Below are 25,041 nucleotides of genomic sequence, written 5' to 3' on the forward strand. Positions count from 1 at the left end.
AGGTATTTCATACATGTTCTTATATAAAATAAAGTTTCTTATATGCAAGACACTGTATTTTATTTAAAAAATTAAAAGAAAATAATAATAAATTTGAATAAACAATATTTGGCGACATAACTCCGGAAAAAGCCGAACCGCTCCGAAATTATCAAAAGCTTTGGAGAGCGACCGCTGTGTAAATAGCGCCAAATAGTATTTACATTGTCCTTATGAGCATTTCCCAATCTAACTTGTTTCTTTTGTCTATGGTTTTAATTCTTTGATAGATTTGATAGAACAGCTGTTCATTTTTTTTATTAATGTATGAATGTATGCATGTATCAAAATCTTCCAGGACTCCTTGAAAAGACTTTAATAAAGTTTGAAACAGTAACTCCAAATTCAAAATATCTTCTTGACAGCATGATATAAATGCATTCTCCTCTTTTACCATAGCTGTTTAAGCATGAGAGAAGTTGACCTCGATGAGACGACTCTATATTATACAGCACCAGCTTTTCTCCTTTTATTTTTTTTTATTTGTTTATCGTTTTATAACTTTTACTTTTCGGGACCCGTGTAAAATTTTATTGCCTCCGCACCACGCGTCCCAGAAGGCCGTGACTGCGACAGTCTTTTGTCGCGCGTCGTAAACCGAACGCCATCTACCGGCCGGTCTCTTTGTTTCCCTTCGCCCTGTATAAAGCGAGATTAGGCATGCTTTCGACAAAGATTATGGAATTAAATGTAAAAGGTAAACAAGGGGATGTTTTATTTTCCTTTTCTGGGAATACGGTGGATGTTATAGCCTCCAGTAGGTACTTAGGATGGTGTAATAAATTCTTGGAGTGAAGGGACATGTCAAAGTGTCAAAACAATTGAAGATCTAGCTCAAAACGAAAAATGAAAGAACGTCATGAAATTTAAATTAGGAATAGAATTTTTTTTTCAAACGTCACAAAAATATTAATTTTTGCCCCGTGATTGACAATACATTTTTTATTTTTTCAGATAAAAAAACGAGATTTGGTATGTTAGTATATGACATAAAATGGATTGACGTATTCAATTGTTTTCGGTCACTTCCTGTTTCACCGGAAATGACTACAACTTTTTATTTTTAAATGGCATCTTCGGTATTTTGTTACTTTATTCGATAGAAAATAACACTCTGAATATAATGACATATCGTATGTCAACTTTTGACATTTTCAAATATGGTTTATTTGAAATTGTAATATGCAATTCATAACGACAATTTGACTCGAAATATCAAATGTGTAGTACCAAATTATTCGTAAAAAAATGTTTTTTCCAAATATGCTAATGAGCCACCCTCGTTTCATTTGAAAAAATTGAGATATGATTAAAAATACGATTTGGGCATCTTTTAACCGGTCAGGACAAGACACTAAAAACATTAAATGATTAAATATCTTTTTCCAAGGCTCCTTGATTGAAAATTAGTGTTTTTAACACAGCCATGACATTCTAGATTGAAATTTAAAATACAATTTTACTAAGCGAAAATGTCAAAATTTAACATATGATATGTCATTCTATTCAGAGTGTCATTTTTTATCAAATAAAGTAAAAAAATACCGAGAGTGCCATTTGAAAATTAAAAATTGTAGTCATTTCTGGTAAAACAGGAAGTGGCCGAAAAGAATTGAATAAGACAATCAATCCAAATTTATGTCATTTACTGACATATCAAAAATCTTGTTTTTTATCTGAAAACCTAAAAAAGTTATAGGGGTGAGACCTTTTTGAAAAACACCCTGTATATTATGTATTGTCTTTATTGTGTATTCTGGCCTATAATTTTTGTTTTTCATTTTTTCGTTTTTTAGTGTGAAGAAGTAACAAAAATTTTACAAATAAAGTTACAAAAAAACCTTATTAATTATAAAAAAATTAAGTCACAATTAAAATAAAAGAATTAAAAAATCTTAACTTTATTTTATTTTTATTGAAATAATTTTTAATCTCAATTAATACTCTCTATTGTAAGAACGATTATTTAAAAACTTTAATGAGAGTCCAATAATAATTTTGGCTACGATGGTATATTTTATATTAATTTATTAAAATTCATTTTTTCGGCATACAGAGCCATCTAGACAAGAACTTCTTGAGTTATTTCTTTTTTATATATTGGTACGACTAAAAATGGTAAGATGGCGCTAGAAAAATAAGTGTAGTACTGTAAAGTAAAGCTCTCTACCTAGTACTGCCACGGTACGCACTTCTGTATACTCATAGAGTCTATACTAGATGGCGCTCTCGACGTAATATTGATTTTTGGTACTACATTTAATTATTTTTACCGAAAAAAATGTTTATAAATTGTAGTACCGTATTTTTCGCAAATATTTCTTTGATTTTATCTTTACACCTCGAAAATAACTATAAAATTGCTGTTTTATTAGCTATAATTTGTTTTATAGCCACCTTTAAATGCTCGAAACTCGAATTGGTATGCTAACTGTAGCGGTAAATTACTTTATCAAGCACATGTACGTTATGACTTTAATCGTTATTTTATGGGCACTATCAGCTGGCAAAAAAACAATTAAAATGACGCTAAATACCATAAAAACCACGCGCTGTTACACGGTACATGTCCAATCGTGAATAACAATGGAGAAACCCTCGGGTACTTCCGAAAGTACTATTGTGCCAGGTGACAGGTGCGTCGTACGGTGTACTTGCAAGACTTTAAAATTTGGCAGGTGTGGAATATCAGAAGGTGGTACTAGGGCAAATCAATTAATAGTAGATTTCTTCTTCAGGTGCCTCTGCTCAACGAAGATTGGCGATAACCACAGCAAATTATTCTCGTCTTTCATTTGTACATATTTTTTGGAGGGGTAAATATGAGAAAAAAAAAGACAAAGAAATAAAAAGAGGAAGTTTTATGAGGAAAACTTAATTAAAACAGAAAAGCATTATAAATCAAGGCAAATTAAAAATGTATATTTGGGACTGAGGAATGAAAGATAGGGATACCAAGATAGGACACTATATATTAAAGACAAAGAAGGACAAATAATATCAACTGAGGAGGATGTTTTGAATAGATGGAAAGAATATTTTGAAGAACTATTAAATGAAAGCGAAGATACTCGAGACAAGCAGGAGGAGGATGAAATAAATATAGAGCATCAGAATAAAGAGGTACTCCCACCGAATTATGAAAGTGTACAAAGAATTATCCAGAACTTAAAGAATGACAAAAGTCCCGGAAATGATCACATGCCGGCTGAGGTATTTAAGTATGGAGGGTCCAAATTGATAGAACACAGCCAGGAACTACTGAAAGACGTATGGGAGAAAGAAGAAATACCGAAAGAGTGGAAAGAAGCAATAATCTGCCCTGTACATAAGAAGGGAGATAAGAGCAAGTGTCAAAACTACAGAGGTATAGCTCTCCTAAATGTAGCGTAAAAAGTACTGGCAACATATATAAAAGAAATGTTAGTGGAGGAGGTTGATGAAAAAATTGGAGAGTACCAATGTGGATTTAGGAAAGGAAGAAGTACCATTGACCAAATATTTACCCTTAGAGAAATACAAGCGGAGAGTTATGAATACGGAAAACAGACAATGCTCCTATTTATCGACTTTCAGCAGGCATATGACAAAGTTAAAAGGACGCAGGTGTTTAGAGCATTAACAGAATTAGGGGTTAGCAAGAAACTGACCAAGATGATAAAATTGACACTCCAAGAGACAGTAAATGAAGTCAAAGTAAACAAGAAAACAACGGAAAAATTTATAATCAGGGACGGATTAAGACAGAGGGATCCACTATCTCCAGTATTGTTTAGTGTAGTATTAGAAAAAATTATAAAAGACGCGGGAATCAACAGAGAGGGTCTTCTGTATACAAAAAGACACCAATGCTTAGCCTTTGCCGATGATCTTAGCAAGAGATCGGAAAGAGCTGATATCGGTGACCAAAAGACTAGAAAATCAAGCGCAAAAAGTAGGCTTAGTGTTTAATGAGAAAAAATCGAAATTTATGGAGTGGTCAGATAGAGATTTTGAGAAGGGAAGATGTCTACAATTGAAGTCTGAGACAGGTAAACGATACAAGTTTGAGGAAGTAGATACATTCACATATCTGGGAGCAGTATTTCAAAGGAATACAAATATAACTCAAGAAATTATGGCAAGAACAATGGCAGGAAATAGATGTGTCAGCGCATTACAGAAAATTATTAAGAGTAAGAACATTTCTAGAAGTTTAAAAATCAGAATGTACCAAACAATGATACGACCAATAGTGCTGTATGCATGTGAAACGTGGACGTTCAATGCAACAGAAAGTTCGAGGTTAGAGATTTGGGAAAGAAAAATACTGAGGAAGAGTTTTGGAGGAAAGAAGATAGACAACATATGGACCAGAAGAACAAATGAAGAAATAAAGCAACTATATCGGGCACCGAGTATAAAGGGAGTAACAAGAGCACAAAGACTGAGATGGCTGGGACACATTGAACGAATGGCCGAAGCAAGAATTCCTAGTATGATAATGAAACGTGAAATAGGTGGAAAGAGAAGGAGGGGTAGACCGAGAATCGGATGGAAAAAGGACGTAGAAGAGGACTTGAGAAGGATAAGAGTGGATGGGTGGAGAATAAAGGCGAAAGACAGAAACAAATGGAGAAAGATAACCAATCAAGCCATGAGCCTTTTAGGCTTTTAGAGCTATTTTATATATAAATATGAGACATACACAGGGATAATAATGAGACCAGGTACAGATAAATATGACACAACTTAATAGCATATACAGGGTGGTTCGAACTGTATTCCGCAAACTCCGGCAACATATTCTGCAGATAAAAATAAGTAAAACAGTTCGTATAAATGTATGTCCTAAAATGCTTAGTTACAGAGATACAGGGTGTAGAAATTTTATTTTTATTTTTATTTTTTCCAAATATTTTATGAAGTACCGTCAACATTTCGATGAATATTGAGAAATTCGATTTTGATGTCAATATTACTCCTACTTGTAGGGGGCGCCACCTACATGTGTTTTAACTGTTTTGAAGAGTAATAACTTTTCGTCCGTACCTGTATAAAACTACTGAGTAAAAAATATAAATTTACGACGTTTTTTACGTAAAAAAGGTCTCTTAGTAAAAATCGCTTTTAGTACGAGTAATGGTTCTCGAGATATTTGGAATTGAAATTATCAATACCTGTCATCATTGACATAAATTAAACATGTTGACAAATAGTTATTAGGCTGAAATCATAAATTTGAAATGTTTTTGTGCCAAAAGTTCAACAGAAACTGTTTTATCGTCATTTTCTCGCAGAAAGAATTATGATTAATTTAAAAAAAATAAAATTTCCCAAATTTTTTATTTCAGTCAAATAACTATAGTCTGTAAAACGAATAACTTTGAATTTGACAGTTCCCGCGGGCTTTTCTAGTGTTAATTTTATTAGGTTAGCAACTTGCGGTCATGCTGATGCAATGCCGTCTCTAATAGAACAGCCTCAGAGCGAGATTTATGACGTCAAGCTAGTTAGGTACTACGGAGTAATAAATATGTTGTAGAATACATGGAAAACATAATTATTCCTCGTATTTTTGGTTTGTATTTTTATAATGATATAGTTTACATGAAATATACATAATATACAGTTAATAAATACAATATATATACGTATTTATAGTAATAAATACTTTGGCAGATAAACTATGAACCATACAAATGCAGCAAATGTTTTACAATATGGCTGAAATCGTACTCCATAGTCAATGTATATAGTTTTTGTGTTAAGAATAATAATTTAAAAAATATGTGGTCATCTTTTGACAAGTTTATATTAGTTTATTAATAGCAGTAAACATTATACTATATAAATAAATTTTGTGAATGCAAATAATAATACATCACTATTAGTAGATATTGAATGTTTTTGTTAAATTAGATCGATTTTCAAACCCCAAAATTTAAAATATATTTTACATTTTACCCATTATCTTATGTACTACCTATTCATTATTTGTATATTTTAAAACATTTGCTGCATTTGTATGGTTCATAGTTTTATTTGCCAAAGTATTTATTACAATAAATAGGTATATATTATATTGTATTTATTAACTGTGTATTATATATATTTCATGTAAACTATATCATTTTTAAAATACAAACCAAAAATATGAGGAATAATTATGCTTTCCATGTATTCTACAACATATTTATTAATCCGTAGTATCTAACTAGCGTGACGTCATAAATCTCGCTCCGTGGCTGCTCTAGTAGAGACGGCATTGGTCTAATATTTAGAAATGTCAAAAGCTGATGACGTTTTACTTTTGTCAATTATGACATTTCGTGTTGATTTTTGCAAGAAGAGGAAGAACTGTCACTTGTTTTATTATTTTCCTTTTCTATTTCACGAAAGTAAAAGGAGTTACCTATCCGATTCGTTCAGGCACTCAATTTAAAGAATATCAGTAACTTTTTTGACAGAGGGATTTTATATTTGCCATGTTGGTAAAAAATAACGGTCAAAATTCAAAGTTATTCATTTTATAGACTATATCTACTCAACGTGTTTATTTTTTGTCAATAATGACATGTAATGAATATTTCCATTCTAAATATCTTGAGAACGGTTACTCGTAGCGATTTTTACCAAGAGATATTTTTTCCGCAAAAAGCCACGGAAATGTACATTTTTTACTCAGTAGTTTTTTATACAGGTAGGGACGAAAAGTTATTACTCTTCAAAACAGTTAAAACACACGTAGGTGGCGCCTCCTACAAATAGGAGTCATATTGACATCAAAATCAAAATTCTCATGTCAAAAAACTCCCAGACACCAATTTTCATTCAAATATTGACGTTACTTCAAAAATTATTTCGAAAAAATCGAAATAAAAATTAAACTTCTACACCCTGAATCTCCGAAACTAACCATTTTAGGACATACACTTATACGAACTTTTTTACTTATTTTTATTTGAAGAATACGCTACCAAAATTTCCGGAATACAGTTCGAACCACCCTGTATATTTTTAAATTTTAGTCATACTACTTTTGGTATATTTTAACTTTTACAGTAGTTTCGTTACTACAAAATCCTTAGAAACTACTAAGAAAAAAAATAAAAGTTTTGAAAAGTATCTCATTTTTACACCACTTGACCCTATACTTATATTTAAAAAAAAAACGTCAAAATATAGTAGAGATTGTCTTGACTTTAATTTTCCCTGAACGATAATAAAATCACACTTTATATCAGCCTGGACTCATAATAAACTGACATTTTCCGTACAGATTACTGAAGGTCCGGTTCCAATCAGTAGAACAAACAACATAAACTGGTGTAACAGCTTTAATTCCGAGCCTGTAATAGACCACCCCACATTGGTCAATATGTCTACGGAAATAAGGCTGAAATTTACGTTAGAAAAGACCTACTTTACTATTTCTGTCTCCTAAAACTATAGTAAAGAGAAAGAGAAAAATGGTTTGATTAGAACTGAGATTGAAGCGGCTAATTTTTGGATACGTAGTGGCGATGTGTTACGATGTTTACCGAACATGTCTGCCGATATAACTTAATTAATTTATAGGGTATTTCTGTCATGCTTCGTCAGGGTTGTAAGAATTAAAGGAGGGGTGATATATTAGGGCTCAAAACGTATGTTTAATTAGAAAAATGTCCTGCTACTTTGAGAAACTATCTCAACAAAACTGCCAGATTCCAGATTCACTAGTGAAACATCTTCAGTCAAATTGACGTATCTTAATTAATTTTGATGAGTAATAAATAGAAGCAAAAATGCAATAAAAATATATACAGGGTGAGTCTTAAGTAAGTGAAAATATTTTCAGGGCTGGTAGATCTTGATAAAAGAAACATATTTTCTATTTACCTCTTTACAAAATAAGTCCAAAATAATGGAGTTATTTTATTTTGAAAATTAAAAAAAAACTATATTGTTTTATTAGGAGTAAAAATGACACTTTTGTGGCGAAGCTGTACGTTTGACATACAGGTGAACCACAAAAAGTCATTTTTACTCCGAATAGAACATGCTATTATTTTTCAAACGCCACGAATAATTTTTTAAACAATTTCAAACGTTCCAAATAATAAAAAATATTTAAGATTAACATCTTGTATGTAATTATATATCGAGAAACTATGGTTACGCTCGTTTAATTTGACACTTTATGTCAGTTTAATAATATATTTTCGTACTTTTGTGCCTAGGCGTTAAAATGACTTTTTTAAATTGTCAAATATGTTTCTTTTATCGAGATCTAGGTACAAGCCCTGATAATATTTGCACTTCTTTAAGACTCACCCTGTATACTATGTAACAAAAATCAAAGTTATATAGTTAATCATAAAGTCCATATTTGATATTTATCACCAAAAAAAGAAAGTACGTATAGTTGTATTGAAAATTAAAGTATTTCTTGCAAATTTAGGCGCGGTTTGCGAGTTACTGCGTTCAATCCAACCGTAAAATTATGCAGCTAAAAGCTCAGAGAAATACGTAAACATAGAGGAACTCTAAAGAATATTTCATTTAATATACAGAAGGACTACATATCGACGGCGTCACGACAAAAGGGCGTAAGCGCCAAAATAGCGAAAATGAGATTATGGTTCCAAAATGTAATACTAATAAATGCGCACCTATCTATGAAACGGTTTAACCAACAAAAATTCTTAACGTGAGAAAAAAGACAGTTTTAGTTTCTAACCGCCAATACACTTTCAAACGAGACTCGACGCGAAAATCAGTAACCGCCATTCACACGTGTTGGAAGGTCGCTTACGCCTGGGATGAAAAAATACCATTTTCCATTCAAAGGTACGTAGAAAAACTTATTAATAAGATAGGTCTTATTCATATTTGGTAGCCTAGATTGTTTTTTGTGCTTCAATCTTATTCAAATAGTAATCACCGACATTTATTTGTTATTGTCGGTTACGTCTTTTCGTGTTAATTTATTTGGTTTCCGTAAGCGCCATCCGCCTATGTGATCGTAATGGCATATTTTTTTGCTTTTAACAAAACTACCGTTCAGCAGATTTCAAAAAATTGTAAAATATCAAAATTGTATACAATATTAATTTTCAAAAAAACCTTTGCTACAAGTCAAAGGTCTTTTTCTTGATTGTAATAATTGTTTGAAATTTGATTTTTTTGATGTCGCTTAAGCCTTTTTTATATTTTTTCTCCACAGTGTGATAATGACTTCCCGCGGGAAGAAAATCAGAGATTTGGCATTAAAATGTGGAAATCAAGAGGTTGAGGTTGAGAGCAATATCATAGATAATGATCTGGCAGAAGCATTGCAGCATGATGCGCTGTTGGAGTCAGAATTATTCATGTTAGAAGCACCACCTTTTGCCACCAACGAGGAATACGGATCAAGTTCACCCGTGTTTTGCTCAGAATATTAGTTAAATTTAATTTTCCAGTTATTATTTCAAGCCTAATGAGTTTGAAAATATTGAAAGTATCAGTTTGAGTATTTTGTACTGTGTTTTCTTAAAAAATTTAAAAAATCCAAGCGACATTTTTAATTTTATTTGTAAAACTCAAAAGGCGTAAGTGCACCTAAACGACAAAAAATGACTAGAATAATAAGACACAAAAGTCTTAAACGCCTTTCAAAAAGACGTAAACGCCAATCGAGCCTAGAAAGAAAGGCGTAAGCGCCAAATATTAAAATAACTAATTAACAGTTTAATATTTTATAAGCAAAAAATTCTTGAAAAATGTGCCATATAATCTATAATACTGTAGCAAAAAATAATTCACAAAAAATAAAAAATATAGATTTTAGACGTTTTTTTCGTCTCCTGAAAAAAATGACGAATGGCGCTTACGCCCTTTTGTCGTGACGCCGTCGATATACAGGGTTGCTCACCACATACGACACGGAGTATTGTAGCTAAACGATTAGATTTTTACAAATTGTAAGTTTTGGGTTCGTTGAAGGACTATTAGAGCTACAATTTAAAAATAATTTTACAAGATACAGAGTGTCCCAAATAAATAAAAAATATCAAAGTTGTATTTTTTTAAATTATATATATTACATTTTTAGTTTCTACGATTAAAATAAAGGTAAATTTGATTAAGGTTTATTACACTTAAACCTTACCGTTTTTGAAATATTTTCAATTTTATGAAATTGCAGTAAAAAATTTAAGGCTTTATTTCTCCAAGGGTATCAAAGTTTTTAATACTAAATATTTACTGAAGGTTGTTTATTGATCAGATATTGTGTTACAGTAAAAAAATGTTTACTACCTTATACAGAGTGTCCAAAAATATATATTAAATAATTACTAGCTTTAAACGGTAATAACTTGTTTAATTTAAATGGAACACCCTATATATTTTACGTGAATCAGATGCACAATGTAATTGTCTATCAAATTGTATTGTTTCATTTTTTACTCATCTCTTCAAGTTTTCATAGAAAATGCATTTTCTTATAATTTAGACCTCATTTATCACTATACCCATGGAATATTGACATTTTAGCTTATTTTTTAAGATGTAATAAATTTTCAATACTAATATTGTCGATATTAATATTGTCGATATAGTTCGCTTATTTAATTAAAAATAAAAAAACAACTGTTTAAATATTTTTTTGTTAAAGAGGACCAATTAATATGATCCCAGTATTCAAACTACATTAATTGACTGTTTACGTTGTAGTAATAATTGCTCCAAATACTAAAAAACTGAATTTTGTGTGTGTATTAGACAGTGTGGTAAAAAGTAACATCTTATAAATTTTATTTCATTTATTGACGAATGCTTATTTATAAAAACAGAGACATTCATTTTCATAACTTATTATTATATTGATTTCTGAGCCAAATCCACATTTATTTAGAATAATTTATTAATTAAATCAATTTAAAGGTATGTAATTAACTAATTTTTGCTGTTTTTGGTAGGAAATAATGGTGGTATACTTAATTGGTATACTCTTTTACAAAGATTTAAATAGTTTTTTTGTATGCCAATAGGCTTGCAATATTTACCATCTGTACGTTTTGTACATATTATGGTACTATAAAAAAATCGAAAATGTCAATATTTCATGGGTATAGTGATAAATGAGGTCTAAATTGTAAGAAAATGCATTTTCTACGAAAACTTGAAGAGATGCGTAAAAAATGGTATAATACAATTTGATAGACAATTACATTGTGCATCTGATTCACGTAAAATATATAGGGCGTTCCATTTAAATTAAACAAGTTATTGCCGTTTAAAGCTAGTAATTATTTAATATATATTTTTGGACACTCTGTATAAGGTAGTAAACATTTTTTTACTGTAACACAATATCTGATCAATAAACAACCTTCAGTAAATATTTAGTATTAAAAACTTTGATACCCTTGGAGAAATAAAGCCTTAAATTTTTTACTGCAATTTCATAAAATTGAAAATATTTCAAAAACGGTAAGGTTTAAGTGTGATAAACCTTAATCAAATTTACCTTTATTTCAATCGTAGAATCCAAAAATACAATAATATACAGGGTGTTCCATTTAAAAAAATACAACTATAATAATTTTTACTTATTTGGGACACTCTGTATATTGTAAAAATATTTTTAAATTGTAGCTCTAATAGACCTTCAAAAAACCCAAAAGTTACAATTTGTAAAAATCTAATCGTTTAGCTACAATACTCCGTGTCGTATGTGGTGAACAACCCTGTATACTATATACAGGACTTTACGCTGCTATATGATGTTGGAGCTGTAGTAAGGCAGGTTCGAATCCTAGCAAGGTGACTTTTTTTAATCGTTTTTTTTAATTTTTACATATTTTTACATATTTATTTTTACTTTTTACATATTTATTATTGATTAATACAATTTTTAGTAATGTGTTTCTTCATTTTTTTTAAATTACTTATGCGCGCATTCAAAATTTCAGCTAAATCGGAAAAAAAGTTTATAATAATATAGTATCTAATGTTGTATAGATAATGAATGGTACGGAACCCTTCGTGCGCGAGTCCGACTCGCATCTGACCAATTTTTTCTCTTTAAAAATTAAATATTAGTTTTGATTTCTACAAAAACCAGATTCAAAACAATGATTCTACTCAATGGACCCGTTTTTTTTGTAAAATAACGCATCAAACACATGCTAAAACAGTTTTTGCTATTATCTTGAAGCAAATTTTTTGGAATAAGACTGGTTTTGCAACTTGACGCCTCATTTGTATTAAATTTATAATTAAGCCACTCTATGTTTACTTATTTCTCTGAGACCCAAAGAGACAGTAAGCGACTTATTAACACTCTACGCCGATGATTTCATACACTGCCTCTTGTCTGTAACCGTTGACCTTTTCGCAGATCATTTTTTTCGTAGATCATTTGTACGGTCGGTACAATCAAAACGCCCAGTATACTATTCATAATTCTCTATAGATCGTACCGAGGGAATAAATCTTAATATTAATGTGCGAATAATTGTTGCCCATTACTTGCCTACATTGGTAATAGATTTTTTCCTGCAATAATTTTATTTAACAGCAGTACAGTGGCAGTACGCTTGCTTTTTTTAAACATAAATAATTTATTTTTTCGGTTTTCCTAACTTTTTAGAAAAGCTCCTTTCTCATTTTCTTTTTGATATAATATAATATAAAGTTTTTAACCTATCTTCGCTATTAAAGTATCATTTAATCTATTCTTGCTGTTAAAGTACTCTATTTTATCTATTATTTTTGATAGATATAAGGCAATTTTAACAGTTGCTATGGAAAAAAACATAAATACACTTTTGTAGTATAATTCCATGTTTCTTTTTTTTCAACTTCGCCATAAACACAATGCTATAAATTGGTAAAACTGCAGATAAAACTTTCAGTGTAGGCTAACCTTTAATCCGGTTTACCTGACATGTAAAACGTTACGTCTAGATAGGGCTTTAGTACTACTTTAAGTCATTTCATCAAACAATTTGTTTTTTTTCAAAATTTTCCTTTATTAAAGTAAAAATAAACTTTACAATCGATAAAATCTTAAAAGTACACAAAATAAAAATTAACATCAATTTTGTTGTACATAAAATTTGTACACAGGATTTTTCGTAAAATTACTTAAAATAAAACCCTATTATAAGTTTGAGAGATCCGTACAAAAATTTATATGTATATACAAATTAAATTTTCTAATTTTAATAATATAAATTTAAACTATCATCTAAAATACTAAAATCTTGTTTGAGAGAAACGTATGAAATTTGTACAATATAAAAAAATACGTTGGAATGTTTAATAATAAACTTATAGTCCTTGAAATACTTTGCAACACTAATAAATCACTTATAAAACATTATAATTGTACTTAATAATAATTTATTGTAACAATACTGCTAATAATTCATAAATTAAAGCAATTATTCCTAACTCTAACCTATTTGTATTCTATACAACACTAAAACGTTCTTCACCAAGAATTTATCATAGTAAAATATAATATTATGATACAAAATATAAAAAAGTATTTTTTACAAATATGAATTGCGAGTTAAGGTCCCTTTTAAAAATTTACAAAATGTTTTACAAAATATACAGAGTTATCTTAAATTTTAATTAAAAAAAAACGTAAAAAATACAAGTAAAAACATACAAGGAACATAATAAATTTAAATGTATATTATTTAAAGACCGTTACAGCGATATAATGTCCCACCTTAGGTGGTATAATGTACAAAAATATAAATCGAATTAATGAAAATATCGAAAAAAATGTACAAATTTGTGAAGGGTAAGAGATTTTAATAAATACATTTGAGCATTACAGTAAAATACGTTCAAAGGCCCCCACAGACGCTCAGTTTTTTCGCACAGACAAATCTGATTTGTAAAGGCATATCGGTGCATATGTAGTTAAACTGAGCAAAATTCCCTGCGCATGTAGCCTGTACTAAACACCTGAGCTAAGTTTGCCGGGGCTCATACAAACTTAAGAATATTTGTAAAAAGAATATGACTTTTATATTACATGTCTTCGAGTTTTGACTTTTTCAAGGTTTCATATACGAAAAATTATGAGAGAATTATATTAAAAACTAATCAGTTTCAATCAAGATAGCTTAACTAACTTTGCCTTATAAACTCAAATTATGTCACAAGCAAAAGTATCAATCACTAAATTCTTTTACTTAAAATTACTTCTTTGCAAACATCTTCACATAACACCACAATATCTACACTTACACATGACTCAATTACTTTTACCGACCCATTATGTCAGCTATGGTAAAACCAGTCTTCTTAGGAGGCGGTCTCTGCTGAGCCGGAACTTGGACTTCCACCTTTTTCATACTCAAATCACTAGGCATACTGTTTGGAGACACCTGCCCAGAACAATTCGGTCCTTTGGAACCTCCGGGGTGTCCTAGAAGTCCTGGACTGTGCATTGGAGCTGAGTAAGTCCCTGGACCATCATTAGGTTTGATTATTGAGCTCGGTGTCGGTGGTAGAGTGACATTCTGGACCGGCAGAGACAAGTTTTGAGCATACTGAGGATGAATGCTGCTAATGTTGGTCATCCCACCCATTCTCAGCGACATTGGTGGGCTGAGAGGACGTGAATGGGTGTAGGAAGATGGTGTTCTTGGCCTGGGCGAGCCCAGGAAGCCTGTGGAACAGCTGGGACGGTCCTGGTCGAATGCTCGTTTACGGAATGGACCTAGAAAGCAAGGTTCCATGGATTTGCTGGTTATGGTGCTGGGTTTAGCGAGGAGATCCCTTCTGATTTGGAGCTGCGGTAGTGGGGATGGTGCAGGACGTATCGAAACCTAGAATAAAAAAAAGAAGATTTATTAGAATAACATTTAAATAAATAAAAACTAAATAATTGTCTTCTTTTATTGCCATTTTCTTCAAGTTCAAAAAAAGCCTGTGTTTTTCTTTTGTCTTTATTGTCAGTAGCTATTTCCAGTGGAGAAAACTGAACAAAGATATACAGGGTGGTCCGAACTGTATTCCGGAAATTTCGGCAGCATATTCTGCAGATAAAAATAAATAAAAACTTCGTATAAATGTATGTCCTAAAATGCTTACTTTCGGAGATACAGGGTGTAGAATTTTCATATTTATTTCGATTTTTTCCAAATAATTTCTGAAGTAACGTCAATATTTGGATGAAAATTGGTGCCTAAAAGTTTTTTGGCATGAGAAATTTGATTTTGATGTCAATATAACTCTATTTTGTAGCGGGCGTCACCTACGTGTGTTTTAACTGCTTTGAAGAGTAATAACTTTTCATCCGTACCTGTATAAAACTACTGGGTAAAAAAATATACATTTCCGTGAATTTTTACGTAGAAAATGTCTCTTGATAAAAATCGCTACGAACAACCGTTTTTAAGATATTTAAAAAGGAAATAGTCAATACATGTCATTATTGAATAAAAATAAACACGTATAGTTATTTGACTGAAATAATAAATTTGGGAAATTTTAATTTTTTTAAATTAATATTAATGTTTTTTTAATGATAAAACAGTTTCTGTTGAACTTTTTTGACAGAAAAAATCATTTCAAATTTATGATTTCAAACAACAAAATATTTAGTCAACATGTTTAATTTATGTCAATGATGACAGGTATTAATAATTTCGATTTCCCAATATCTCGAGAACCATTACTCGTAGCGATTTTTACCCATACATTTTTTACGTAAAAAACGTCATAAATGTATATTTTTTACTCAGTAGTTTTATACAGATACGGACAAAAAGTTATTACTCTTCAAACCAGTTAAATAATATGTACGTGGCGCCCTCTACAAGTAGAGTGTCATATTGACATCAAAATCAAATTTCTCATGTCAAAAATCTCCCAGACACTTTCTTTTTCATCCAAATTTTGACGTTACTTCAGGAAATATTTGAAAAAAATCCAAATAAAAATACAATTTCTACACCCTGTATCTCCGAAACTAAGCATTTTAGGGCATACATTTATTTGAACTTTTTTAATTATTTTTATCTGCAGAATATGCTGCCGAAGTTTTCGGAATACAGTTCGGGCCACCCTGTATAATTTATCTTTATATAATTTTTCTCTCTTATTCTCCGAGTGTTATTCATCATAAATATAAGTTGATCATTACTTATATCATCACTTACGTCATGATCTAACTCATTAATGACTTCAGGACAATCTTCCTGGCCTGGATCTATCTCCGGATCATCCTCGTCATCCTCATCGTCATCCATGTCATGCCGGTAATCCAGCTTATCCATTTGAGGTCTCATCGTGTATGGAGATGACGAAGTTGAAGGCTCGTGACAGTGAGTACGATCCGGAGTTGGTGAACATATTCTTAGGTCATCTCTTGAGTCTTGTGATGGTGATCTACAAATGATGATAACCTTTACTAGAAAAATATCTTAAAAAACTTTAATAATAAATATAAATACGAATTAAAAATAAGAGCTTACCTTGGTCTAGGTGACATCCTGTCTCTTTCTCCATCCAAATCACCATCAGGTGGCACATCTCCAACAGCGTGAGTCAGTGCATGTCGTCTCAAATCACAATTTCTTCTAAATACTTTGCCACAGCTGTTGCACTCGTACGGTTTGTGATCTGTGTGAGTCAGGAGGTGGGTTTTCAAGTTGGAACGCTGGTTGAAGGACCTGGAGCAGACCTGGCACTTGTGAGGCGACTCTTCCATGTGGAGGATCTTGTGGACTGCCAGCGTTCTGGACTGACAGAAACCTTTTCCGCATTCGTTGCATTTGAACGGTTTTTCTTTTGAATGGATGTATCTGCAAGTAAAAGGAGGATATTAGAGTTTAAATTGGAACTACAATAAATAAATAGTTTTTTGGAAGATGCTTTTTCTTATATTTATAGTTAAAATAGATGCTTGTCATATCTCTGATAATTGTAAGTCTTTTAAGGGGTATAAACCATTGTTTATGGATAAGAACTAACCATAACCATACAGAGTGCTTCAAAAAACATGAGCCATCTCTCGTGAGGAGTTCCCTCACGTAAAAATAAGATTTATTTTTCATATTAACATAGGTCCGATTCTGCTTTCTTTCATCTACAGGGTGTTAAACTCTTAATTTTTTTCGATTTATTATAATTTTCATCCAAGTGCTTTTAGTGATTTGAATGAAATTTTGAGGGAAAAAGTTACTATAAGTACAACATATTTTAATGCTAAAAACTAGTAGTGGGAACTATCGAATGAATACTATCGAAACATTCGATAGTTGCAATTCATTCGAATAATTCGATAGCTAGTAAGAAAACATTCGTTTAAAACTATTCGAATAAAAATTATCGAATAGACGCGTCATCTGCCTTGAAATATTGTATTCTAGTAATTCGGCAGCAAAAACCATTCATTTATAAAATCCATTCATTTATGAAATTCATTTATTCGTCAGGATCGATTATAATAAAATATTAACTGGATTTTAGTTGTCGCCCGGCGACGTAGGTTTATTTCCCAGAAAATTTTTTATTCCCAGAAATTTTTTGGCAACGGTTGTTTTTTAAATAATAATAATTACAGAACTAATTTGTTATATTAACAACAAATTTTAAAATCATGAAATATCAACGTTTATTAATTTTCGAAGCATGCAGTGTAATGGAAGGAAAATATAAATAAAAAATTAGAAATCAAAATTATTTATATTAGGTGCTTTATATTACTATTTAAAAATAATATTATTTACTTTTACTGGCATTTACTTTAAAAAATAAATGAAATATTTCTTCGCAAAAAACTACATGTAAGAGAATTAGCATAAACCAAATACAATCATCGTTAACTTTTTTTTAAAATTGGCACGTGTAAAACTTTCAATTTAATTTTCTCACCCCGTAGTTTGAGTTCGATAACCATTTACTTAACCACATTACTTAAATATGATTATTAAGTTCAACTAATTCATATTATTAAAAGATCTAAAATACAAATATCTATTTTTAAAATTAATTGTAAGTTCATCTCATCTCTCTTAAAAATTGCTACTTCTCAAAATTTTCCATTAAAAAATAGACCATATACCATATAAAATTAAATAATTGAAAGATCGGGCTACGGAAAATCACAAAAATTTTCGGAAAAATGTTGACCACCTGCACACGCACACAATCATCAATTAAAAAAAACTACTATTTTAGTATTTTAAATATTTTAATAAACGAAAAAATAGCACAGTATTTATACGGCGAAGTTATAAAAATTTGGAAGAACTAATAATGCACTGACGCACACAAAAATCAAACGGATACTAAATTTCATTTATCAAAAGCATTCGATAGTCGTGGCTCAACGATAACCATTCGGCGGCACGTCGAGGTTGTCACGTATGCTTTAGTATACAAATGAATGAATGATTTTATTCGAATAAAACCATTCGATAGTTGAAATCATTCATTCAGTAACCATTCGATAGTCTAATTCATTCGATAGTTCCCATCGCTACTAAAAACGTGTCCATATGTTAACCAGGGACGTGCATATTGGTTATCATTAAAATATTTTTCTAAAAGAAAACATGTGCGCCACTGACCTTTTTCAAAATTGTGTAGACGTTTAATGTCTTGATGAGATAAATGCGATTTTATTAATAACAATGGTATGTAAGATAATTACAAGAGGCCTATTTTTAAAAAGTTTTAACATCCTGTAACCTTAAAACTATGCATTTCCCCACCCATTTCTTGTGGAGAGTTTTTTCATATTTTTTGATGAGGAATTAATGAGTAATCATTTAATACTTTGGCCCCCAGTTAATGACATTAAAAATATTTAAAGGTTACTATTAAACCTGGATTGTAAATTAGTAAAATTGCGTTTATCTCATCAAGAAGGCCGAAATCGGGAAAATATCAATAGATAACTTTTAATCGGCATTAAACGGCCTACAGAATTTTGATAACAAAAAAAAGGCAGCGGTGCACATGTTTTTTTTTATAAAAATGTTCCATTTATAACCCATATGCACGTCCCTGGTGAATTTTACGACACTTTTGTAGCATTAAAATATTACTACATTTATAGTAACTTTTACCTTTAAAATTTCATTCAAATCGCTAAAAGTACTTGGAAAGATTGTAATAAACTAGCGTGTACCCGCGACAATGCAAGAATTTCCATTAACATACAAACTGGATAAAGTTTTCTCACATTTATGTCAGCATGAGAAAAAACAATATGGCGATATTATTATATAACTTGGTAATATTTGAGGGGTAGTTACATCTCGTTGGAATTTGACTTTCGAAAAATCCGTTTGCCAAAATAAGCTTTTTACGTCAAGCAGTGTAAGCAGACTCGTGGTTAATCAATTACCCAACTTTTGGAACATCCTGTATGATTTTTTAAAAAAATTCAAAATATGTAAAAAAACAAAATAAATTATGCGTGTCCAAGCGTTTTCCCGAAAGACTAACCATTTTTTAAATAACGAATATTGTAATATTTGAGAGGCGTTTTCACCCTCTTGGAATTTGAGATTCGAGAAACCCCTCCTAATCGAACCTCTACACCCCACAGTCAATCCGTTTGTCAAAAATCAGCTTTAAACGTCAAGCAGTTTAAGCAGAATCGTGATTACTCAATGGTCATATTTTATGAAACACCCTGTATAATTTTTTTAAAAATCTTAAAATATGTAAAACAACGAAGTAAAATATACGTGTTTAAGATTTTTTTCCGAAAAACTCACCGGTTTTTAAATAAAAAATATTCTAATATTTGAGGGGTGGTTTCACCCCCTTAGAATTCGAGTTTCGAAAAACCCCTTCTTATCGAACCTCTACACCCTAAAGTCAATCCGTTTTCCAAAAATCAGCTTTTTACGTCAAGCGCTTTAAGCAGGATCGTGATTAATCAATGACCAGATTTTTCGATACACCCTGTATACATTTTTAAAAAATCTTAAAATATGTAATAAACAAAATAAAATATACCTGTTTAAGCGTTTTTTCGGAAACTTGACCGTTTTTTAAATAAAACATATTGTAATATTTGAGGGGTGGTTTCACCCCCCTGGAACTGGAATTTCGAAAAAGCCCTTTTTATCGAACCTCTACACCCTAGAATCAACCTGTATGCCAAAATTGAGCTTCTTACGTTGAGTGGTTTGAGCAGGATCGTGATTAATCAGTGAGTCAGTCACTTAAGGATTTTATATATTAGTATAGATAAGAGAAAAAAAAGTTTAACCCTCTGTAACCACGAAACAAAGCAAAATCGGACCAGACGGTTCTTGTTTTCTGAAACACCCTGTATAACTTGTTGCCCGGCTTCGTTCTCCTTATAAAAAGTCGTATATTACGGATTGCTCCGATTAATACGCTGCGGAATGCAGGGATCTGCGGAGATTATATCCTGGCCGCGTATAGCTTAAAAAGAAGAAGACGAAGAGTTTAAAGAAAAAGAAGAAGAAATATGGCGGCCCCGTGTGTGTCCACACGACTCTCGGGGAATTTCTCTTAATTAGTCTTGAAACGGATTCGCGGACGGTACTGAATTTATATCGGTCTCACTGTATTTAAACTGATATAATAAATTACAAGCTAAAAATTCAACGTATTTTGTAATTTAAGGCTTTCAACTAAGTAACATGACTTTTTGCACTAAACGGTATGCTTATTTACCAGAGATTTTAGAACTTCTATTAATCCAAGAGCGGGGTGCAAAAATATATTCTCAAAATCGATTTTAGTGTTAAAAAGCAGAGGTACAGTCAGCAGTTCCAATTCCGGGACACCTGGCGCTGAGAAGCGTACAAAGGTGTTAATTTAACACCTCCAAACTGTTTTCTGAAGATCTTGAACATTCGAATGCAATGGAAAACAAGAATATTACAGTCAGACAGAGTAGCAAACTTTCGACCGAGATTTGAAAAATTAGTCGAGATCACCTAAGTAGTTCGCGCACGAGTTGCAAACAACATTTTTTCTTCAAACCTTAAAATCGGGATATCCCTAAAAAATATTATTGTTATATTATTGCTTCGAAAAAAAAAGCGTGAGCTTGGAATGTATGTTTTTTATTACTGAACATCGTCATCGATTTCCTTTTAGGTCGATTTAATACTTGGTATTTCTGGTGCTTGCCGCCGTGAGGAACTTACTAAAATGACGGTCGATAACATAGAAGATATAGATTGAATTTTGATTGTTAAAGTACCCTATACAAAAACAAACATAGACCGAGTCTTTACCGATTTCGTGTCAAATTTGACTTATATTGATATTTACCGAAAATAGGCAGCTCTTCGTCCAAGAAATGCTACCAGACGCAGATTGTTTTTAAAATATCAAAATAAAAGATGTGTTAACCAAGTTGTAGCAATAAATTCTATTGATAAGATGCCTAGCGTGATAGCAAAACACTTGAAGCTGCCAGATTATGAGGCCTACACTGGGCATTATTTCCGGAGAACTTGAGCCACACTCCTTGCTAATATATTGGTGATATATTTAGTTTGAAGCGCCACGGAGGATGGAAATCTTCGACAGTGGCCGAGGGATACGTCGAGGATTCTATCAACAATAAAATTCAAATATCAAATAACATTTTAAAGTGTCAAATACCGGGATCAAGTAACTCTACATCAAAATTGGATAGTGTCTCAAATCCCAAAACCCCCTTATCTCAAGCACTCAGAACTATCTAGTTTGGGATTAAGCCCACGGCCACACAGAAAGCGTTTTTAGCGTTTTTTGCGTCTCAAGCGCTTTTTGCGATTTTACCGTTTTAAGCGTTTTTTTCGATTTGTGTCCATTAAAAGCACGCGAAAGACGCGGCAGCTCGTGGATTCCCGGCCCGTTCAACAATCAATCCTGTGAGAAAAAGATAGGCGAGATTGGCGCGGTTAGCGTTGAAAAAACGAAGATAAAAGATGCTGGGATTGAATTGTGGACAGGCCGGGGCATATATTCGGCGACAAACACAATCTACTGCTAGTGCCCGTGGTGTGTGTAAAAATAATAATTTGCCATTTATTTTACGAATTTTAGTTTATATGTGTATAGTTCTCGGTATAGTTATTTTATGTTGTATTGTTGTGGTTACTTGTTATAGTTTTTTATGTTGTAGTGTTGTGGTTACTTGTTGTAATTATAATATAATATAATATAATAAAGAATTATAATTATATAATAGAATAGTAAATATATATTACTAGTTGCTAACGCAATTTTAGGACATGATTTATAAAAGTTTTTGGAATGAAACTTCTTTACGCGCGCTGGGAGTAAACATTCAAGGCCGTGACATACGAGCTAGCGAGACGGCTCTGACACACGAGCTAGTTGTAACGAAACGTGTTAACGGCTTAGAAATACGTAGTGACGCGACGTGTAGTTGTGAGCAATCCACGTGTTTATCAAAAATATTGATATTTTAATACAAATTTTTTAAAAGTGAATCAAATTATTACTTGTAAAAAAGCATTTGTTACACGTAAAAAACTATTTTTATTATTTTACGCGAATAAAACTGTTATATGTAAAAAACTATTTTTACGCGTATAAAACTATTTTTACTGGTAGAAAACTATTTTTACGCGTATAAAACTATTTGTTAAACGTAAAAAACTATTTTTTTACGCATCAAAAACTTATTGTTTCTGGTAAAAAAACTTTTTTACGCAAAAAAAAATATTTTTTACGTGTAAAAAACTATTTGTTACACGTAAAAAAACATTTTTTACGCGTCAAAAACTTATTGTTTCTGGTAAAAAAACCTTTTTTACGCAAAAAAAAATATTTTTTACGTGTAAAAAACTATTTGTTACACTAAAAAAACATTTTTTAACGCGTCAAAAACTTATTGTTTCTGGTAAAAAAACCTTTTTTATGCAAAAAAAAATAGTTTTTTACGTGTAAAAAACTATTTGTTACATGTAAAAAACTATTTTTTACGCGTAAAAAACTTATTGCTTTTGGTAAAAAACCTTTTTTACACAAAAAAATATTTTTTACGTGTAAAAAACTATTTATTACACGTAAAAAACCATTTTTTTACGCGTCAAAAACTAATTGTTTCTGGTAAAAAAAACATTTTTATGCAAAAAAAAATAGTTTTTTACGTGTAAAAAACTATTTGTTACACGTAAAAAACTATTTTTTTACGCATCAAAAACTTATTGTTTCTGGTAAAAAACCTTTTTTACGCAAAAAAAAAATATTTTTTACGTGTAAAAAACTATTTATTACACGTAAAAAACCATTTTTTTACGCGTCAAAAACTTATTGTTTCTGGCAAAAAAAACATTTTTATGCAAAAAAAATAGTTTTTTACGTGTAAAAAACTATTTGTTACACGTAAAAAACTATTTTTTTACGCATCAAAAACTTATTGTTTCTGGTAAAAAACCTTTTTTACGCAAAAAAAATATTTTTTACGTGTAAAAAATTATTTGTTACACGTAAAAAACCATTTTGTAACGCGTCAAAAACTTATTGTTTCTGGTAAAAAAACCTTTTTTATGCAAAAAACAATAGTTTTTTACGTGTAAAAAACTATTTGTTACACGTAAAAAATTATTTTTTACGCGTCAAAAACTTATTGCTTTTGGTAAAAAACCTTTTTTACACAAAAAAAAATGTTTTACGTGTAAAAAACTATTTGTTACACGTAAAAACTAATTTTTACGCGTCAAAACCATTTGTTTCTGTTAAAAAAACCTTTTTTACGCAGAAAAAAACACCTTTTACGCATAAAAAACTATTTTTTACACGTAAGAAAATATTCCCTTAATTTATTACTTTTTCAACATTTCATTAATAGAATCTTCCTAAACAGTAGATATTCTCTATAAAAATATTTTTAGATAATATCCTAAACTGAAAAAAATGCTATTACTATTTAATTTATTTTTATTGTATTATTAAATATTACGTCCGCCTATGACGGGGTCTCATCTTAGAAAACGCTAAAGACGCTACACAAAACAAATGGATTTGTTTTCATTTGCGTTTTTTGCGAGACACGCCGACCGCTAGACGCTTTTGGTGGGGCCACTCCTATATAATCCTGTCATTTTGTTTTAGACGCAAAAGACGCTTCACGCTAAAAACGCAAAAAACGCTTTCTGTGTGGCCGCGGGCTAAATATTGGTTCGTGTACCGGTTGTACTATTAATGTTAATATTGTAAATAATAACTAGAATATGCATTAGTGTTAAGTTTGATATTTGTTATTTGTTTATTCTTGAATATTTCTAAATAAATATTAGTTATGATTTAGTTCTTCATTTTCCAAAAATCAAAATTCCAAAATCCCATATAATTTAGATGCAGTGTGCGAAATAGGCATTTCGCGCATTACTTCGCGCACCGTGTCATGGTAACGTAAGAAAATGAAAAAAGTGTCACCTAGCACATTGCTATCAATTTCCGAACCTTGTATTTTTTTTACGTTTGTAGAAAAAAAAACTTTTTTTATAATAATCAACTATAACTGTTCTGGTTGTTACGCCTATGTGTAATGATAAAATCGTTGTAAGAAAGTACAAACGGCCTCTAGCAGTAGTTTCGTGCAACCAGGATCAAGAAAAAAATAGAATAAAAAATAGTCATTAACTGAAACATATTTATTTGCCGTGTGGTTATTCCGAGAATAAAATAATTGCACTGTTTAATTCTACAAATTTAATTTTAATGTAATTAATGGTAATAGTTCATTTGCATAGGCTTATTTGTGCATGTATATATGCATATTATTTTACATCTATATGTTGAGGGTTTCTTGGAAAACGTAGGTAATATAGGATTATTTTTTCTTAAATGCAAAAGTTGAGATTTATTTCTTACATTAAAAGCAAAAAGAAAATAAATTTTGAAATTGATAGTCAAACTCAAAAAAGTGTTTTTTTTTGTCCCTTGGCAAAAAGTCACTGCAAATTTTGTTTCTCATCAAATCATAATCAATCAAATTATAATACTGCGGACTGACTATTTCAAGAATTATATAATTCTAAAAATTTTATTTAAATAAAA

The 25,041-nt window shown here is 30.9% G+C and overlaps 1 protein-coding gene across 1 annotated transcript in view; it reads right to left on the minus strand.

Annotated features, from left to right (window-relative positions):
• Positions 1 to 13,033: 13,033 nt before the first annotated feature.
• The window catches only part of LOC115884350 (protein bowel-like), an 80,414-nt gene continuing 68,406 nt past the window's right edge, over positions 13,034 to 25,041 (minus strand). The window contains exons 6-8 of the mRNA XM_030902907.1: positions 16,497 to 16,826; positions 16,182 to 16,410; positions 13,034 to 14,846 (exon numbers count right to left, since the gene is read on the minus strand). Of these exons, the coding sequence (XP_030758767.1) occupies positions 14,280 to 14,846; positions 16,182 to 16,410; positions 16,497 to 16,826 (1,126 nt within the window). The 3' untranslated portion in view covers positions 13,034 to 14,279. The remainder of the gene's footprint in view (positions 14,847 to 16,181; positions 16,411 to 16,496; positions 16,827 to 25,041) is intronic.

Source organism: Sitophilus oryzae, unplaced genomic scaffold, assembly GCF_002938485.1.
Source record: "Sitophilus oryzae breed Bouriz unplaced genomic scaffold, Soryzae_2.0 scaffold_227_pilon_pilon, whole genome shotgun sequence".
NCBI lineage: Eukaryota > Metazoa > Arthropoda > Insecta > Coleoptera > Curculionidae > Sitophilus > Sitophilus oryzae.